Source organism: Apaloderma vittatum, unplaced genomic scaffold (assembly GCF_000703405.1).
Source record: "Apaloderma vittatum isolate BGI_N311 unplaced genomic scaffold, ASM70340v1 scaffold12479, whole genome shotgun sequence".
Classification (NCBI taxonomy): domain Eukaryota; kingdom Metazoa; phylum Chordata; class Aves; order Trogoniformes; family Trogonidae; genus Apaloderma; species Apaloderma vittatum.
The window spans coordinates 1,409-13,721 of record NW_009735878.1 but is presented as its reverse complement, the minus strand read 5'-3'; the positions used below and the strand labels follow the sequence as shown (position 1 = coordinate 13,721).

Here is a 12,313-nt window from a genome sequence, read left to right as displayed (position 1 = left end):
CTGAACCACATGCCGTGGGCTACCTCAGGAGGTTATTCCAAAACTCACAACACAAGTGCTTAGCAATTCCCTGAGCGATTACAAAAAAATTATAGCACTGAAACCATCAAATTTGATTGAAATTGGCCAGTTATTTAAAAATACCAGTGAAGGACAAAGGAAAAGAAGTCACACAACATAGACAATGCATTTTTCTGTAAGGCTCCAAGTCCATAACTGAGTGGTGTGGCTACGTTCACAGAAACCCATCTGGACCAAGAAAGGCACTGAACCAATTTTCTCCTCTTTCAACTGAAATTCTTTATTCATTAAGAACTTCTATGAAAAAGACATCTCATATTCTTCTGATCTGTCTAACAGAATAAGAGAGTCCTGGTTAAGTCTACTAAGTAGTAGTTCTGGTTACCTACTCTCAGGAAACTTTCAGATTTCTATAAACTCAAAAGAATATAAGAGAGTCGCACCCTGTACGGCTAAGAAAGCTTTCTGGAGAGAGGATTTACCCACAGTTAAATCACACCAAAAATTTAGGCACAGAAAAAATGAAATGATAGAATTGCCCCAGTGCCATGCAGCCATCTGTGAACTGCTAATTGCCTGTTCCTTCAGCAGTATCTCAAATGAAGGACATTGTCCTCCTAACCAGCATCTTCCTAGGTCATACTGAGACATCCGTCCTGCAACTAATTAGAGGAAAAGATACTATTTCTCACATTTCTAACCTGCAGGTCTTACTTGGTAAAGAGGCCATTCAACACCTCAGTCTGGATGAAAAGTCTTATTAAAGCCCCTGTACAACAGATGTGTGTGGCTGTAAGTCCTGGAGGCCTTTCTTCCATCAGACTTGAGGCTTTGGGGACTCTGAGCCTGAGCACAGCTGCAGGTCGGGCAGTGAATTTAGCTCACCAGTGCAAAAAGATTCAAAGCAAACGCCTACAATGCACTGCAGCTGGCTCAGGGACAGAGAGGCTTAAAGGCTAAAGCTGCTGCAAGACCTGGCACTCGTGTCGGACTGCAAGGCAGCCCGAATTTGACCTGAAATGAGGCCAAAAATTTCATATTTTTGTAGCAGATAAAACTTGGACAGTTTCTAAGGTCTGGGCTATCTTGTCTGCCCGTTATGTGTTATGTGGTATCACTGCCAGGGCAGCACTGGGATGTTGGGATTGGAGGAAGGAGAAAGCACGTAAGGGTTCATTTAGTAAGTTTGCCACTAAATGTAACCAAAAGAGACCATGCTCGTGGTTGGCCCACCACGTCCCATCCTAAGGACCACCCATAACTTGCAACAGATCCAACCTCTGTCAAGAACGTTTGGTTGAACAAGCTTGGCTGGGGAGGTACTCTGGTAGAGCAAATTGCATTTTAAAGTAAGATAATGAAATAATATAAATGCTAACATACAGCTACTTCTACCCTATCTTGGCATTAAAAATATCCCTGGTTAGCTTCTCTTCCTTCATTTTTAGTAAGGCAGCTAATTCCCTTTAAATATCCACTTTGGGGATTTTTTGTACAGGTCGCTCCTTTATGGAGCAAAATTTTCAAAGGTCACATCCTTTTCCCCAGCTATGGTCAGTCTTTAAAGTGACAAAATTTCTCCAACTCTGTGACGGGAAGTTGGGGTGGGGTGTGGAGAAAAGGCTTGGTTTTAAGGAACTTTTAAAGTTTGATACATGATTAATCTTATTAATCTAATTTCAGTACTGATGGTAGCTACAATGAAGGATACATGAGCAAGAGAACTGTGCAGAGTGTTTCTGTCATCCGTCGTAATTTTGTTTTTTTGAAACAGTTAAAGTGTTTTGTTTCCTGAAAGAAAAAGCGCTAAATCTAGCACTAAGTTTACTGGTTTGTCAGTAGCACTTAGGTTTATAACAAGTCTCCATGGTATTCTACCCGCAGTCTCCTTTTATCTGCTGATATAATATGGCAGGGTCTGACACCTTTTTAGACATGAAAAGACTATCTTGTCTCAAGTAACAGCTGCCATTAGTCTCTTTTACCACTGTATTTCCAAGCATCTTTCTTGACACAACAGCACAGAGCCAAGCCTGTGAAAATCCTCAAAGCTAAATAATCCCCTTCTCAAATTAGGAAATTTCACTGTTAACCAGCAAAAGATTTTCTGAGTCCATCAATTCTATCCAGCGAAGTAAAAACTGCTAAATGCAAAGAAAAGAGATTTTTCCTGTTGTTGCGCGTGTATGTATTGATGATGATGAGGATACGTATCTAAAAACTAAGAGCACACATAGCTTGATAGTGGAATATACAGACATTGAGGAGTGGCTTGGCTGTGGCTTTTTAAGTTATATTTTTGTAGCTCTCTATGTATATGTAAATATTGTTTACATGGATTTAAACAGTTTTTATTTTCCTTTCTTGTTGATTCCGTATGGACCTGAAACAGTGAATTGCGATCACAGGGAATGCCAAATAATTGTTTCTCTTTGTTAAGCTACGCTAAATAAATTTGCTACACATAAACAGTATTTAAACATGTAGTTAGAAGTGGAAATAATAATATTTATACTGCTAAGAACCTATGGATCTTCTTTGTTTCTCTTGTAGGAATCTTTCAAGCTAGAGGGATGCCAACCATTAGGAGTGATGGACCAGGTAACGTCCTTGGGCTGGTACAGCAGTTCTGCAGAAGTATTTTCAGAAAAACGCTTGAAGAATGATGCACCCTTTACTTGCCCCACCTCCAGAGCAGGTATATTCTTTTTACTTTAGATGAAGCGCCCTGGTACAGCCTGCTTGGGCTGACCACGACAGACAATAAATGAAAACATATTCAGGGTCGTCGGGCTGATGCATCACAGTCTTGTATACTTGCAGCCAGCCTGGTGTTATCTTGTAGTATTTCCTGCAGAAGAAAGTTACACTGCGTGTACCCAATTCACTGAAACATCATCTTCCCAAGCGTGAGAGGTCGCAGTCAGCTTTGGCATGGTAAAACCTGTTCTAAAGAACAAAACTCATTTTACTAATGATAAATTTACTAATCCTTAGACTGAGTAAATCACAGAAGGATGATAAATTGAAACACTTTAAAAACTGCAATTTCCTTTCTGTAACAAATCACAACTTTAATTCAAGGAACAGACACCCCCAACTATAAACGTTCTTGTGTTTATTTGCTGCAGTGAGCAGTTACAGCCTAAACGAGATAGGGCATCCTGTACACTGGCTTTCACATCTATTGCTGCTTCTAAACTAGTGGCAGAAAAGTCACACAAAATTGAGATGCCTTGCAAATGAAAAAAATGTATTTTTTTCTGCCTTTAATGCTTTAACTGTACTTATGACATGAGATTAATCTGTAGCAATAATCAGCAACATAGTTTTTGGGGTTTTTTTTTCCCCTCTGCTGTTCTTAAAATCTTATCATTATATCTCACTTCTGTTTTTCACCATCTGTAAAACATGAACTTGTCATAAATCCAGCACAGTATTTTCAGTGAACCATCCACTAAAGCAGTCATCCCAGCCAGATCTGGAAAAAACCAAAAACCTCCAAAAATTGCCCTAGCTCCCCAATTCTAAAGAAAACCTTAAAGCACGGAAACCCACATACTCAGGGTAAAGTTGTATGATCTCTCCAACAAAAAAGCAAACAATGAAGATTCAAACTCTCAATTCCAACCTTCGGTATCCAAAATCAGCAGCAAGGAAAAGAATCGTACATAACCAATGGGTTTTTTTAACGAAAAAATTATCCAACTTCTCCACTACTGACCACTGCATAAGGAATCCTTCCATTTGCAGTCCCCCGGTGACTGCCACTTATTCTCCTTAGCAATTCTGTTCTTCTAGCTACCTTCTCACATTAGCTGTATGGTTTAGTGTCCAGGTGAGAGAGACCGCCTTCCAAACTAAAAATAATTTTCCAATACTTTGAATTTTTTCTCATTTGGAAAATCAACTATAAATAAAATTTCTCCACCTGTCCACACTGGAAAGTAAGAAACTACCGCTTTGTCTAACTACAGATTGTATTATCTATAGACTACCTATTTCTTCCTTAAACGCATCTGGAATTTAGCTTCTTAACTTTTAAAGCTTTGACCTTTATGAATAAAAATCAACATTTTTGTTAAGACACAGATATTCTAAATTGCTATGGTTAACGTTGTGACTTGGGAGTGGCCTTCCTTTGGCTGGTCCACAGAAAGAATTATGAACACTTAAACACAGGCAAAGAGGCATTTTGTAATGAGCTGTTGAAGACAACTCTTTTCCTGTGTACGAACAGAAATTGTTTCTATATTAAAGAGGTAGGAAAAACACTTTCCAAAATGTAATTGTATTCAGGTTCACCCTTTAAAACCAAAGATTTACACCATGCTATTCAAGGAATCTCCAATATCATCACTAGGTATTGATTTTCTGTAACTTAACATTCATTCTCAGTAAACGTGAGTGTTAGTTGGGACTTTCTATCTTCTTAAGAAAAACATGGCCCAAATTATAAATGTTTGATTGAAAGAGCCATCCAATTTCCTTTAAATATTAGATATTACAGCAACAAAACCAGAATATCGTTACATGGCTTATTCCATTCTTTGGAAGATGTACATACTCAAAGAACAGTTAATTATGGGATGTGGCAGATATAAATCTAGGTACCTTACAAAGTACATCTGCTGTGTGTCTCTGTCTCGTCCTTCAGAGCTAATCAACACAATCAGCATCCCAGGATTTGATGACCTATTTTAAAAGCAACAAAATTAAGCTAGTGGAGCAGAATGGAAAATTTCAGTTGCAAAAAGCTGTATCACTTTGTCTTATTATAATACCGAACAGCAGTGCAAGCCCCAATAAGTCTGGTTTTCCCATCAGAAGGACTAATAGCTGCACACAAAATCCTCATGACTGGCTAGAAGAAAATACTTTATCACAAACAAACAGCCTTACTCCCTTGTATACTATATCCTGGTGCTTATGTATCAAGTTCAGAACGTAATCAAGCCCAGAATAACTGGCACTTGCCTATAATTAACCATTCAGTACTTTTGCTAACGTTTTAGTTTCAAACTTTAGCACCAGCACGAGGTATTAGACAGCACTTCTGAGTCATCAAAACCGTTCCCACTTAAAACTGACTGAGCATACTGCTGAAACTTCGAGAAAGAACTCTGTAAGAGCTGAAGGTTCAGAGCTGTTATCATAACTTACTTTTTGGATAACCTAATTAATTTTGATTCTTCCTTTTAGTCGTTCAGACAGGGATAGGGGACTGTCTGCCCATGCATAAGGCACAACAGCACTGTTGGCTTCTTGTGTGGGACCACAACTTGACCTTCCAATCGGTTGCTCTGGACTTTGGGAACAACTAACTTCCCCAACAAAAGATAGTTTTGTAGATACGTACAATGATAAACTACTACCAGATTCTTTAAAATTGGTCTTTTTCTTCTTCACTTTAATTAAAAGGGCTGAGTCACTGTTCTTTTGCTATAGTAACAACATTACTCCTTTTCTTTGTAAAACATTTTTTAAACTGACAGGGTTCGGTTGCCTTTTTTACTGCTCATAAATCAGATTTGTACTCATGTTCCCATCATCACTGTCTTCACTAGAAGAACATTTATTCTGACACACGCTCTTTTTAAAAGAAGTTTTCCAAGTAGTATGAGTACAAGCTTTTTTTTCATGTGACAGCCAGTTACAAAAACTGCTGGTTTTGAGACACTGGAAGCATTTTGCACCCAAGAGGCAATGTCTCTGTTGTTTGTGCACTGAAGGCTAGAGATATTGAACTGCTTATACTATGGTCTTTTTGCATCATTTCAGCCAGACTGCCAGAATTTTTGTACTGATCTTGACCAAGGTGTTCACTGGATTCCCTTGCAGTTTTCTGGTAGCACATTATTACTTTCCTGCACTAGTTTATTTAAGTGACAAGACACAGAGACATAATCTCTACCAGGATTCACTGTTTCCTTTGTTCAAAACACCTCAAAGACTACATCTTCAGACAACAAAGGCTTTGATGGAATGGAAGTCTCCTTAAGTACATGCTCACTTAACGATCGCTTCTGAAATTGTCCCACAGCATCATCTGAAACCAAATCATCCTCAATATTAAGATGATGATGATCAGATGCACAGCATCAGAACATTCCGAGCTATTTCTTACTGTTTCATGAGCTAGCAGATGCGAGTGGTTTATACATGTAGTTAAGTCAGCTGCTGGATCATGGGTATCAGCCCTGCGGACTGCTGAGGTGCTGAAGAAGGCGCTTCCCGATCAGTGCTGCTCAGTTGTAAACCAGCTGTTACAGAGGAAGAGGACGATAGCCCTTTTTTAGTGAATTGTGCAGGCAACAGAGATGACTCAGCCGATGTTCTCTGTACGAGTGAGTAAGGTGATGCAGTCAGAGGAAGAGCAGCTGCTGATGCTGGCATTCAAACAACTGTGATGCAGGAAGCTGCAGTTAATGCTAGATCTTCTGATTCGGTACTTCTCTTGTGTGTCTTCTGGGTGGGTTTTTATATCTGATGTGGAGTCTTGCACAGAAAGAATTCCACATCAAGATCTTCAAATTCATTTGAGAGCGAAGATCACTAACTGGAACTACAAGCAACTTCATAAGCTCATTTTCTGCATCAACATAATGTTCTAAAAAATTAGTGAATGCACATTAGACATGTATATACACACATATCAAAGTAGGGAATAGGAAAACAACGAGTATAATGTTTGAGATTCAGATACACATAAAGTCTTTTTCATTCTGCCAGTATCCTGGTACAAACAGGCATACTAACAGTAGCAGTCTGTCAGCACAGAAAAAAATCTAGCTCATCAACAGTCACAGCTTCAGGTACATGGTGAAACAAGACATGAAATACAGAGTTCAGGTCTTATTAACATGTTCTAGAAAAAAGTACCTGAAGATCAAGTCCCGTGCTTTCTAAGTAGATTATTTTTTTAAGCATTGCGTTTACTTTCAGGGTATGTGAAATTTGATGTACATTTTCTACTCTTTTCATAGAACAGTTTTCAATCTTGCCCACATTTCATTGCCTCATAATGTTATCAAACCTTTTTCCTCTTTAAAGCATGCTATTCTTGTTTTCTGTTAAGTGTTTTGTCCCATAATGCACATAGAAACCAGACCAACCTGTTTTTTGCCACTCAATTTCAAAGCAAGGAACTCCATTTTTAATGTGTCTTGACCATCCTGTAAGAACAAGAAGAAGCCATTTAAATTATTTTGTTTAAACCTGAAATGAAAAATCTGTTATGAAAAAGTATTTCAATACTCTAATTTGTAATGATTTAGAGAAAAAAAAGAAATCAAAAAGCTATTCTGTATCAGACAGCCATATTGCAAACTCCTACAAACACCAGTTTGATATCTTCAACTGATGCCACAGAGAAAGCTGTTGCCATGGACAGTAATTTTCAAAACGACCAGGCAGGGTCATTTTTATCTTTTGCACAAGGCATGAAAATAAAACATGAACTGAGCAAGGGAGTCTGTCTTTATGAGTTTTTTCTAAAAACATTATCTACACTTCAGTTTAATAGGTTCCTACATGTGAAGAGGCTCCTGCTTAATCATCACTTTAAATACTCGTTAACAAAAGAAATCTTCGAGAACAGGCATGATCTATCTTTTAAACTCCTGAAACACTGGAAATTGTTAGGAACAGAGGATGTCAATTTATTCATCCAGGTAAATGCTGGTAATTTATCTAGCCCATCCATTTAAAAAGGAGCCCCCAAAAAAGGGAGCCCCCAACCACCCTTTTGAAAGATAACACTGAGTAGAACACCTTACCTGCAACAACATAATGGATTATGACACATAAACCCAGAGGAGATACCATCGCATTGCTACTGACTGTCCTTTCGTCTTCCAAAATTAAGGTCTACAAAATTTTGAACAGCAGATCAAGGAACACGGAAAAGCTGCTAACTTTCTCGAAATACAAAAATTTGTCAGGGGAGAGGGAATTTTGATTTCATTTGAGAAATGAAACCATCAGATACTGAAGTTAAAATAAGTTACAATTCCTGTCATACAGTGAAGTTCAGATTTGCCAATAGATACTGTAGATGCTGAAAGACTAAAAAACACAAAGATTAGATCATTAAAATAAAATATGTATATTGGGGGCTGACAGAATAAGAAAGTACTAACTCTGGATCAGAAAATCCCTGAGTGACAGAAACCTGAATGGTGGGAAAATATTCCGAGGGAAAGTAGTTACATGCTTATTTGTTTCTTTTTTCTTGCATAACCATTTTTAGTAACAGGATACTTGGCCATTTTCATGTTCTTCAATGCAGAAGTCCTGAAGGAAAATGTTATTTTGAGAAGGTGTAGCAGAATAGAACCATAAGCCAAAGCTTTCATCCAGCATACTAGAATGACAGTCAATAGGTCTGATAAGGAATCAGATACCACGACTGAATCTGCAGATGCACATTTCTAAGTCTAGGCTGTTATTCTGAATCACAGAAATCAATTACTCTTCTGCTAATAACCTGCGAAGAAGGTCAAGCCTATAATGCTAAATCTCACATGCAGATCCAAGGAAACAAAACAGAAAGCATAAGAAAAAGCAGATATTGTTGGAATGAAAAGAAACTACAATATGTATTACTACCTATTAGCAGTATAAGAATTGGTGTACTGATCTAATTTTTTACCCCTATTCAAAGTGAACACAAAGCTTCAGAGATGGAAGAAAAAACACATTATATTTCCATAAAAAAAACCCAAACAAAATATTATTTGCATCCAGCAGCAGAAGAAAACATATTAAGTTTGAGAAATCAAGCTATATTACCATATTGCCTGCAGTTGTTTTGAATCAAACATGGAAAGCATTGGTATCTCATGTCCTGATCCACAACCCAACTGAAAATCAGCAGAATTCTCTCATCGGTCCCTTTGACTTCCTTTCTGATGCATCAACATACATCGCCAGCTTAAGAGCCAGGAGACAGCTAATGTCTGAAGTAATTAAGAAGCTTGCCTAGCATAACGTAATTTAGCCAAGGAAGTAAGAAATGTGGTAATCTCTTTTCCCCCTTCCCTGAAGTATTACATATAGTGTCTCAGAGCTGAATTACATACTAGCAGGACTTTGAATAAAATCAAAGTACTTCAGCATATGACCTACGTTTTCATTTTACCTTTACAGCAAGTTTTGACACAATAAATTCTCAATTAACTACAAAGCTTGTTCTTTACCAATTCTTGGAGTATCCTATAGAGGCAGAAATACGAAACATTATTTAACAACAAACAGAAGGTATACAGATTTTCATAAAAACTGACTTCATAACATGTACAGAAATGACAAAAATTATCCCAGATGCTGAGAATAAACTGAGTAAAATCATCTTTTGACCAAGTTCTGAAGTCAGACAAGATGACATTACAGCTGCGCTACCAGTGTAGCACACAAGCTACATAAAATGGTCTTATGCTCAATGGTAGCTCAGATAAAACAAAGTAGAGAAAGTAGTAGAAAAACATAGGAAAAGGCGGATGGGTATTGTTGGTTTTTCGTTCTTGCTATCTGCAACAGGACATCAATATAAAACACTGGTAACACTTGCCAGTTAACTGACAGAGAACGGAAACTTTTCAGAATTGTCTTGGAAAGACAAAACAAAGACAGATCTTTCAGATTTTAGAGTCAAATAGCTGGAATTTAGAAGAAAAATAGCAAAAAGCTTTCACTGACTAGAAGGAGTTGCTTTATGGCAACAGAAACAATTTTTAATATTCAAAGACCTCAAGCACTTACACAAAATCAGTTTTCAGAGGCGACATAGGAAAGTGCAAGAGCATTTTCTGAAAATAAACCAATCAGAAACCTCAATAAAAACACAAACCTAAAGAACATCTCTCCTCCTGTTCGGTAACTTGTTTGCTTAATTTTGATAGTTACTCCATTATTATGTCATCACTGTGCATTTCCTTTATAGGAAAAGGGACTATGACTATGCATAATAGACAGGAACAGCAAATATTTTCACAGAATCATAGAACATTTTGGGTTGGAATGGGCATTTAAAGGCTATCTAGTTCAACTCCCCTGCAACAAGCAGGGACATCATCGACTAGGTCAGGTTGCTCAGAGCCCCATCCAGCTTATCCTTGGAGGTTCCTTTCCTGGAACCTTGCTCATGGACTGAAATCCAGAACCTTGTAGTAACTCCTAGATGTACTGAAGAGTTAAATTCAGTGGACTCAAAACAACCAGGAGGGCCACAAAAATGATCAGAGGAATGGAACACCCTTCCTATGAGGAAAGGCTGTGAGAGTTGAGGTTTTTCAGCCTGGAGAAAAGAAGACTCTGTGTCCTGGGTTTAGCTAAAACCCAGTCCTGTTCAGTGATTTTTTTCTTTTTACTTTTCAGTTTAGTCTCTTCTAAAAGGCTGCACGTTCTGAAGTTAGCAGCATGTTTTTGTAGACCGCCCCTGCTACTAGCAGTGATAACACCTGATGGGTCAGAGAGCATCTGTCCGTGTTAGAGGCTGGCCCAGCCCTAACCCATGACTCTGGGAGCCCTTACTGCAGCTTTTCAGTTTGTAAAGGGGGCTGTGTTGGGTTTCTGTCTGGTGAGTTTTTCTGGTAGTGGGGGGGCTGTAGGAGTGGCTCCTGCAGGAAGCTTCCAGAGCCTGCTTCAGCCTAGGTAGAAGTCAGACTCACCTCTGGCCAAGGTGAGGTCAATCAGCATCTCTGAGATCAATGCATTTAAGAGGAGAAACCTGCTGGGCAACTTCCATTCCTTTGCGTTGAGGAGTTCTTTGTTTTGGAGAGGAGGGAGAGGCAAGAGGAGCAACCATGCAGTCACCAAGTTGGTGAGGAAGGAGAAGGGCACTAGAGCAGAGATTTCACTGAGGCCCGTGGGGAGGTGGCAGGCTGAGGCCCTGCAGCTTGAGGGGATTAATGGTGGTGAACGGCCCAGGATGCAGCAGCCCATGGAGGACCACGGCCAAAGCATGCCAAGGCTCTGAGGGAAGCCCATGCTAGAGCACTCCATCACTGGGAGGACTGCAGCCTGCAGGAGAGACACACAGCAGAGCAGTTCGGGAAAACCCATGACCACGTGGGAAGGATTCCCACTGGAGAAGTTCAAGGAGGACTGTCTTTCACAAGAGGAGCACCATGTCAGAGCTGGGGAAGACTGCAAGGAGTCCTCTCCTTGAGGAGGGAGGAGCAGCATGGACGATGCACAGATTGCAACCTCCATCTCCTGCCCCCCTGTGCTGCTGGATGGGAAAGAGGTAGCTGGGAAGAAGGGATGGGGGCAGGTGTATTTGAGATCCAGTTGTATTTATTTTCTCACCATCCTACTCCGATCTAACTGATTGGTAAACTGGTGGTGGTTTTGTGTTTAAATTAAATTGATGTTTTTTCCCTGCAAGTCTACTCTGGTTTTTGCCCATGACCATAAGCAGTGAGCAAACCCTCCCTGTTCCTAATCTCAATCCTCAAGACTTTTGTTGAATTTTTCCCCCCCCATCCCCAATAGGAGGTGGATAGGAGAGAGCAAGGAGCTCTCTTTGCTCTTTTCTGCGCTTCTTTATGGCATCTAGGTGGGCTCAAACAACAGGGGCCTAAAGATTAATGTTCATTATCTATTCTGATTAGCTTTAAGTCTTCACAAATAAAATTTGTAGTGACTTACAAAGCATGTTCTCCAATTAGATCTTGGTAATCAGGCATTGTACAGCAAACGTTTCTTTCTTGTATTTAATGTGGCTAAGATTTCCTCCTGTCGCATTAAAAATAACGGAACATAGCCCTCAATTACTCACTTGTTTTAAAATGGCTTTAAATAAAGCTCTCCCTGTTCTTGCAGCTTCAACTTTCTTTGAAAGTCCACAGTGCATCTCGTTCCTCTTGGGGATCTCTCCCTTCATGACAAACATCAGTTAATTCCCATTGATGTGAAGAAAACAAACTGAAATGTAGGTTTCTGCAATAAAGCACAGTGTTCCATAACGTGCAGAATTAGCAAAGCCTGATTTCATCACACATTTTCCTTATATCCCTCAGCCTACCCTATGAACAGTTTTAGCTTTCCCTCCATCATTTATTATTCCCTCACCCTCAAGCTAACAAACTTTTTACCTACATCACTGTCTTGGGCTGAAGTTTTTTTACTATGAACTTATAAGAGTTTACAAAATCCCAAGAAAATACCATGTAAGGACAAGAAAGATATTTTTATGTGAGCAAATGTAAAAGGCTTAATAAAAAAACCATTTGATATCCAAAATCTGCTTCCAAAACACATCCACACTGAGTCTTTTATATTTATCCCA

At 39.1% G+C, this 12,313-nt stretch overlaps 1 protein-coding gene across 1 annotated transcript; it reads right to left on the bottom strand.

Moving 5' to 3' along the window:
- Positions 1-5,196: 5,196 nt before the first annotated feature.
- Positions 5,197-11,964, bottom strand: GEN1 (GEN1 Holliday junction 5' flap endonuclease; the record flags this gene model as incomplete). Its single annotated transcript, XM_009876762.1, is given in 14 exon segments — positions 5,197-5,464; positions 5,466-5,514; positions 5,517-5,667; positions 5,669-5,858; positions 5,860-5,948; positions 5,979-6,115; positions 6,118-6,252; positions 6,255-6,487; positions 6,489-6,547; positions 6,549-6,631; positions 7,137-7,196; positions 7,800-7,890; positions 11,804-11,922; positions 11,925-11,964. Coding segments are annotated over 14 exon segments (1,704 nt in total), but the record flags the coding sequence as incomplete, so codon positions are not given.
- Between the last annotated feature and the right edge of the window lie 349 nt (positions 11,965-12,313).